This window comes from Halyomorpha halys, unplaced genomic scaffold (assembly GCF_000696795.3).
Source record: "Halyomorpha halys isolate HHAL.00 unplaced genomic scaffold, Hhal_1.1 Scaffold1255.1, whole genome shotgun sequence".
NCBI lineage: Eukaryota > Metazoa > Arthropoda > Insecta > Hemiptera > Pentatomidae > Halyomorpha > Halyomorpha halys.
This window is the reverse complement of record NW_027112719.1, coordinates 42,353-50,615: the sequence shown is the minus strand read 5'-3', so window position 1 is coordinate 50,615 and position 8,263 is coordinate 42,353. Positions and strand designations below refer to the sequence as shown.

Genomic DNA, 8,263 nt, shown 5'->3' with positions numbered 1-8,263 from the left:
AAATCAGAGTATATAAGAACTTTAAATACCAAAAATGTTTTGTATACAACTAGGAATTGAATTTAAAATTTTATATACATTATTATCTCATCATAAAAATACCACAGTGTCAAGAATAAACAGTATATCTATTAATTAAAAGATATTTTAAGATTACAAAAAAAAATATAAAAAGAGAACTAAAAAAAAGTTGTCAAAATAGGCAAATGATAATGTGTTGTTAGCAATTTTTTTCCCTCCTCCTATGAATGCTATCTTAAGAGGTTAATAAAAAAAAAACATTACTGAACATAATAACTCCAATATGATAACAGAGTGATAACTCTCGAAAGAGGCCAGACTGTTCAAAAACTAACTTGTAAAATTGATAATACAAATATAGTACTTTTTAATAATACTTATTTTAATATGGTATTACCATCACTTTTCAGATATCATATTTATTATTTGACATTCAAGATAAGGTCAGTTTTTATTTATTCTAGTCATTAATGTATCCTTATGAGTTTTTATTAAAATATTTGATATTTGTTTGTTATTTTAATTTTTATAAAGAAGAAAATAACTATAAATATAATAATATTTAATAAAGAAGAAAAAAATAATTGATTAAGAAAATAATATTAACTTTGTAGGTTTTCTAAAATCGAATTATGGTAATATTTATTATAATAAGTGATAAAAAAATATTGTTGTTTTTATAAGTTTTCTAAAATTTGATGATGGTAATATTCATTATAATAGATAAATAATAAATATTATATGAGGGCTGCCCATAGCTCAGTGGTTAAGACACAGTCTTACCAATGTGATGTCTATTGGCGGTGCCGGTTCGAATCCGGCCTGGGACGTCGACTTTTTTCATTGAGTGGCGGTCCCACAAAATGAAGAACTTTGACCCACAACCATGGTTAGGCAGCAGTATAGGACTCCAATGGGAGTCTTGGCCAAAAAAAATATTATATGAAAAAAATTTAAAAAATGTGTAGCAAAATATGTTAAAATACATAATGACAAACCTCGAGGGTACAATTGTTATTTTTAAAATGTTATATTTTAAAATCCATGACAGATAATGACTCTTAATAAGACAGATAAATTACTCTTTGAAAACTGTCTAGCTTTTATTGTTGAAGGTTCACATTAATCCAGCATTTTTGTTTACTGGCCTTATAAGGACCTCGTACAGCTCAGGCTTGTTGATAAAACTCATAAGTTTGCTTTTAATTGTCCTTGAAACTGTCTCTATTTTCTTATTCTCTTCCTACTTCCTTTTCTTCATGTCATATCTTTAATCATAGAGCCAAGATAGTGGGAAGATATTTCAATGCTGTAAGTCCCTATTTGGTAGTGACTCTTCCACTGGGCCTGCTGTTTTTTTCCTATTACCATAATCTTGGTTTTATTCTCATTAATATATAGCCCAATCTTCTCTGCCTCTAAAGGCATTCTAATGCCCTGATGGAATCTCCCTATGATGACCACATCATCTGCCTGTACTAGAACTTAAGTCATATTTGTATTAACTACCCTTTCCTGATTTCTTCCTGCTCGACTAATGATAGCTTGTACAGCGATGTTAAACAGGGAAGGAGTTCCCGCTGTCCTTGTCCACTTTCCTCTTTTGGCTTTGTTCTCGACATTGTGCATTTTACGGTTCAAGTTAGTTTATTCAGTAATGCCAGTTCATCCATGAACAATATGAGTTTGCTCCATACAATTGTAACATCTGCCCTGAGATCAATAAACAACATCCACGTGATCTGCCGATATTCTTTCATCTTCTTAGAGATCTGCTTCTGGGTGAAAGTAGTAGAGCTATTGGACCAAAAAGTCACCCAGTTTCTGTTCTACATATGAAGAACTCTTGTAAACTGCTATTGAGAAAATTTAACAGTTTAGGAGTAGTTAGAATTTCAAAATCTTCTAGAGCATGTAAAACACAACTTACTTTGCCCAATTTCTGTTACTCTCATTTAATATATAATATCAAAAAAAATTTAAACTTTTTTTTATTATTTACCTCATGTGATTTTTTTCTCCCACTTTTCTTTTGTTTAATAAATTAATACCATAATCTTAGTATGGTTTTGTTTGTTTCCTTTTAATTATGAATGTGACTTACCTAAGACATGGGATTAGGTTATATACCAGATATTACTTCGACGTACATCTAAGATTGACATTTGGTTTATCAATTGTGTCACAGGTGGTGTTGTTCTGATAGCAGGCACCGGGTCTAATTCACTTCTCATTAACCCTAATGGCTCTAAAGTCCGCTGTGGTGGCTGGGGTCACATCTTAGGAGATGAAGGATCAGGTAATATTGATGTATTTATTTTTAACCCACCCAGTTTTGTATTAAGAGAAACATTTATATTTCAGACATATATAGTTTTTGTATTATGAGGAACATATATCTGACAAACATGGTTGCAGTTTTGCAGAAAGCATACTTACCGTTGATGGGAGCTATGGTTTTAGATGGAATACCCCCTCTGGAATCAGCAAATGTTTAATGGAGCATTTGAGCAGGTCCAGGTACCTGCGTGCAGAAGCACTCTAGCAGCTAAATAATGATCCCAACATGTCTGTCAGACACATGTTCCATCTAAATGGTTAATGACTGGCTGTAGAGAAAACCTTTCGAACTTATTTTCTCTGTAGATATTTAACTATGACACTTTAAAGTATACAGAAATTCATGTTGCGACCAAATATTGTGGTCAGGCTTACCTTGCGCCACCATCAAACATGGAGCATAAGCCTCAAAACTGTTACCCATTATCTCTGATCCAGTCTCTATGTTCTTTTGTTTAAATAAGAGGAAATTAAACATACAACAAAAAATATTCTTACCTAGCTTTAACTATTTCAAGGTATAATGCAAACTGGTGTGAAGCCCCTCGTTCATGAATCAGTTAAGGGGTCATACCATGTTTAAATCACCCAGTTCATGACACCCTCCCCATCACATTTAAATGACATGTTGCACATCAGTATCCTTATCCTTATCTTTAATATGTTTTCTTTAATTAATGATTTTGATAATACATCAGTAACAAAGAGAATATAAATTAATTTTAATTTAGAAATTGATGATTCTGAATTGGTTGTGAAGAAAAAGACATTTCTGGAAATGAACACATAACATTCTTAATAAAAATATTTATAAACATATTTAGTAAAACTTAATATTTTAGAAATAATTTTGAGATTAATGTCTCTGTTTCAGCTTATTGGATAAGCCAGAAAGCCATAAAAGTCTACTACGATGATGTAGACCAACTGTCGCTTGCACCAAATGGATTTAGTACTGAAGTTGTCTGGGAAACAATCAAATCATTATACCAGGTTGAGAATAGGTGAATTTTAGTTTTCAATTTTAATTTTTTTTCTATCAATGTTATTATTTTACTAATATTAACACCAAGAGATAATAATAAATTGCGAAAATAATGGGGATTCTTATTGAGGCAACAATTGTTGGAGGAAAAACCTTTGTGTTTTCTAAACATCAAATCTCAAATTGGTTTCTTATTTCTGTGGACTTTAGGTTTTCAGCACTTCTATAACCCCTCCAGATTGAGTTAGAGAGTTGAAAATCTGTATGTTAACTGAGTTGGTATTAAACAAGTAAATTATAAATTAATCGCATTAATTTATAATTTACATCATCGATCCAACTTTGTAAGACCACAGAACTAGACTAGTAGAACCACCCAAGCTAGATTCTTCCATAATACCCTTTGAACAACATATGTGTCTCTCTTGTATGACCATCTTTTATTTAAATTTATTCTCCCTAATAACAATCAAAAATAACAATATGTACAAAATCAATAATAACAAAATGTACAAAGATATTAACCGATCAGTGACAGAAATTAGAGATAAAAATAATAATATTGTATCTAGTAGATATATTGGGCACATTTAAGAAACACATTGACAGTACTTTGAGTACAGGAAATAATTATCAATCCCTTTCTACTGAATACCAGAGTGCTAAACCGTTGATGGAAGAACTAAGTGAAAAAGAAATATTAGTAGCTGTCGAAAAATTAAAATCTTACTAAGTGACAATATTTCTAGTGAACTAATAAAGGCATGCAGTGAAGTTGGAGTTTCTAAAATACACTCTTTGTGTAAAAAGATCTGGGAAATTGAAAAAATTTGCCGAGGAATGGAGGGAGTCTCTACTATTCCAATTCACAAAAGGGCCGAGGATTGGTTGTCGTAGCTATTGAGGAATCACACTCCTTACTGTATGCTATAAAATACTTTTGTAAATCTTAGCTAGTTGAATCATGGGATATGCTCAAGAAATAATCAGAGATTACCAATGTTATTTTAGGTAAAATCGTTTATCATTATTTCAAATATTACTGAAAAATTTGGAATACAATGGGATTATTCATCAGCTTTTTATAGATTTAAAAATAGCTTACAATTCCACTAAGTGCCAGGAGCTGTGTAATATTTTTATTGAAAAGGAAATTAGTAAACCTAGTACGGATGTGCATGACCGAAATGTTTAAGAAAGTATTCGTATAAGAATTAATAAAGTTCAAATTGAAAATCATTATTCTGAGAAGTTTGAGATTCGTTCGGGCTTGTAACAAGGTGATTATCTATCACATTTCTTGTTTGATTTAGCACTAGGATTCATTATTAGAAATGTGATGAATGCCAAAAAGGGTCTTTTTTTAATCATTTAGTTATTGATTGTACATTTTAGCAGGATAAAGTGCTTCACATTATTAATTAATATTTTACCTAAGATAGTCAAAATTTAAATCGGAAATTAGTTTTAGGTTACTCTATATTTTTATATTAGTAATTATAGCTCTTACTTGACATCTAGATTTTATGTGTTTGTGATCTCATCATTTCTCAATCTTGAAATTTGGTTGAATCTAACCAATATAAGCCAGAATGTCATAAAATTTTTTCTAAAACAAAAAATCTAAGATTATAGCTCCAATACAAAGTTTTAAACTAACCTTTTAAAAAGACTTAGTGTACAATATCCTTGAGTAAATAGAAAATAATGTATTTTGTTTAACTCTATGTAAATTTGGATTGTTTAATGTTTTTCTCATTTTTACTTTCATACCTTTGTTTATTTTTAATTTGAAAAAAAAATAACAAGTTTATATAACAAATTCTCTGATTGCACAGCAATGTATCAAAATGTATTACATACATACAGTTATATCAATATCAATTGACTACATATTATATTGAGTATTGATATTGACTACCTTACTCGTTTCAATATTGTACTCTAAACTTTATGTAAGTTGAAGAAATTAATACATGTGCACATTCAAACTTTTAATTCTAACTGATAATATTACTTAAAGAGAACACTGGCTATAATGTACAAAAACTGCCAGTCCTTGGAAATTTCTTTTAAACAATTTTGATATATATAGAAGATGTATTTAGAATGATTTGTCTCCTTTCAACAGATTAGACCTGCTGAAGCATCTGTACAAAGAAATGCAAAAGTCTCACATAGCTAAATTGTGCAAGGAACTGGCTGAGAAAGCTCGAGAAGGGGATCCGCTGTGCAAGTGGCTCTTCGAGGAAGCCGGGAAACAGTTAGCAAAACATGTTCAAGCGGTGAGCAAGGGTGCTGACAAGGTGAGTTGGAACGTAGTCACTAATTTATCGATTTGTCTTTTTATTGAGTGATAAGTTCCGAGAACAAAGTCCAGCAGGTGATCAAGAGTTTGATTATCTTTTTGTTTAGTTGTAATTCATAATTTACTATTCATGTAGTGATTAATGCAGGGTGTCTATTGGCAGATCACGAAAAGTCAGATATTTTCATTTTTATATAAAAGTCTAGGAATATTCCCAAAATAGGTACTAACAGAATAGAAAGTTACTTAAAAAAAATTATTAAATTAAAATTTAATTAAAATCTGTACCACTACAACCCAGGTTATGAGTGCAATACTTCGTAAGGAAGTGCTGTTACTAGATCAATGGTTATGCAAGGAGCTGCTGATTTGGTCAGAATCATGCACAAGCACTAGTTTTTACCCAATTTATGAGGCTAGGAAGACCCCAGGAGGGCTCCATAACCCACAGGGTTGACTCATGGCTACAGTGTAGCAGAAAACAATTTTCTGCCCAGCCGGATTCGAACCCTGGTCGTTGGATGTTTGCCTAAAAATAGGCACCTTAAAAAAGGTTTTTAACATTACAACCTCATGACTTCGTGCATCTTTGTATCTGCCTATAGGTTTTATAACACAGTGTAAGCCACTGTAGTGAAAAACCTTCACTACAGTTTAAGGCATTTAATAAACTTATTGAACTGACTGTAGAAAAGCCCAAAGACAGGAAAGTAAAAGAGTAAAAGAACTAAGAGGCAAGGGTAGGGTGATAAATAAATAAATATATTGTAATATTTAAAATTAAAAAAAAAAGTTTTTTTCTGGCTTTATTATTTAGATATAGATATTATATAGATATAAAATTAAGATTGATGCTGACAAGGTTTAAATTAATAAATTAAATACCTAACTAGATATGTTTAGACATGTTAAATGAGAATTTTATTTCATATTTTTGAACAGTATTTAATCTACCTCAGAATAGGTTTTCTAGGCAATCAGGACACTATTATACTTAAATAACTTAATAACCGTGAATGGAGTATGGTCCGGGTGCGGTCAAATAAAACTCAAATAGTAAATGGGAGTACTATTTTTATTTGAGCCAACGTTTCGCCTCACGTTGCAGGGCTTCGTCAGGGCTAGAAAAGATACAACCACTTGACATAGTTACAAAAAAAAACAAAAAAAAAACGCGACAGATATTGTTGTTACTAGTGTTTGTATCTTGAGGGCCCCGTGTGTTTTGTGACATACTGGAAGAATGTTGATTGACCGTGTGTATCCATGAATGGAATATGGTCCATATGGGTGTGGTCAAATAAAACTCAAATAGTAAATGGGAGTACTATTTTTTTTTTTTGGGAGTAGTATCTTCTTTTTAAAATGCTACCACTGAAAGAAGATAAAGGTTGGTCAGGACCTGCTTCCAGGACATGTCCACTCTCCTGCCATTCAAGTAAGCAAGTATCGCATTCTTCCTTTGTCCGTCACTAATTCTTGATAGTCAATGCTGAACATCAATTTTAGAACAACCTCTCTAATTCACTTGCAATGATTCACAATGCAAATTATTCATTGATAATTTTTCTCCTCTTTTTTTTTTTTAAATTTGCTGTGACAACATAATCATGCCAGAAAAATAACTAAAGTTGAAAATATTTGAATCCATCTGCTTAACATGGCAGCGACTTTGGACTTTGGAATGGCATCACCATCATGACTTCTTTGAACAATGTTTTTGACTCAATGTTATATTTGACATATAACATGTATACAGGTTGAATATCTGATTTGTGAAAGTAATTTATAAGACCAATACTAACCTTATAATGCAACATTTCAGAAACTGTTGTCGCTGCCAGGGGGACTGCCAGTAGTTTGCGTAGGCTCTGTTTGGAAGAGTTGGTCTCTGATGAAGCCTGGATTCATGCACCAAATCAGAGAACATCCAGTTCCGACACTGCAAGAGGCCTCACTGATAGCACTCAAGACCAACGTTGCCAAAGGGGCAGCTTACATCGCTGCGAAGGCAGTTGGGCATTCGATGCCTCGTGATCACTCTCAGAACTATAGGATCTTCTTTCATTTTGATCTGAATGAAGAAGATGTCTGAAATTTATGGCATTTAAATTCCTATCAATGCATTCTTTTGACTGCTTTTTATCTTTACACTGTGTGTATATTCTATAATCGAAGTCTTAAAATCATCTTTTACTCTGAACATTATTTGAATACCTATTGAATTGAATTTTTTTCATTTACATTTCTTTATTGTGAACAGAACCAGCCAGTATTATACTGCTTCGACTTCATGGCTTGGAAGTGTAACTTCTTATGAATAATACCATTGTGATAATATGCTAAACACTAAATCAATGGATGGACAAAAAAAAAAAAAAAAAAAAAAAGTAAAGCATTAATTGAATCAAATTATTATAAATCAATTTTATTTTCAATATGAGTTATTTAAATCAATCGCATTTATAATTAGGAAGGTAATGGAAAAAGCTTAACATTTTCTTCTTATTTTGTTTTTATTGGTAAATTATATAAATATAATACAGTGGGACCTCAGTGTTACAAATTCCTCAAAACATGTTAAGAAACCTTGATTTAATGAATTTAAA

At 31.5% G+C, this 8,263-nt stretch overlaps 1 protein-coding gene across 1 annotated transcript in view; it reads left to right on the top strand.

The window, feature by feature from the left end:
* Nagk (N-acetylglucosamine kinase) overlaps nucleotides 1-7,899 on the top strand; it is a 16,293-nt gene extending 8,394 nt beyond the window's left edge. The window contains exons 5-8 of the mRNA XM_014433729.2: nucleotides 2,210-2,320; nucleotides 3,236-3,365; nucleotides 5,478-5,652; nucleotides 7,480-7,899. Of these exons, the coding sequence (XP_014289215.1) occupies nucleotides 2,210-2,320; nucleotides 3,236-3,365; nucleotides 5,478-5,652; nucleotides 7,480-7,749 (686 nt within the window). The 3' untranslated portion in view covers nucleotides 7,750-7,899. The remainder of the gene's footprint in view (nucleotides 1-2,209; nucleotides 2,321-3,235; nucleotides 3,366-5,477; nucleotides 5,653-7,479) is intronic.
* The last annotated feature ends 364 nt before the right edge of the window (nucleotides 7,900-8,263 follow it).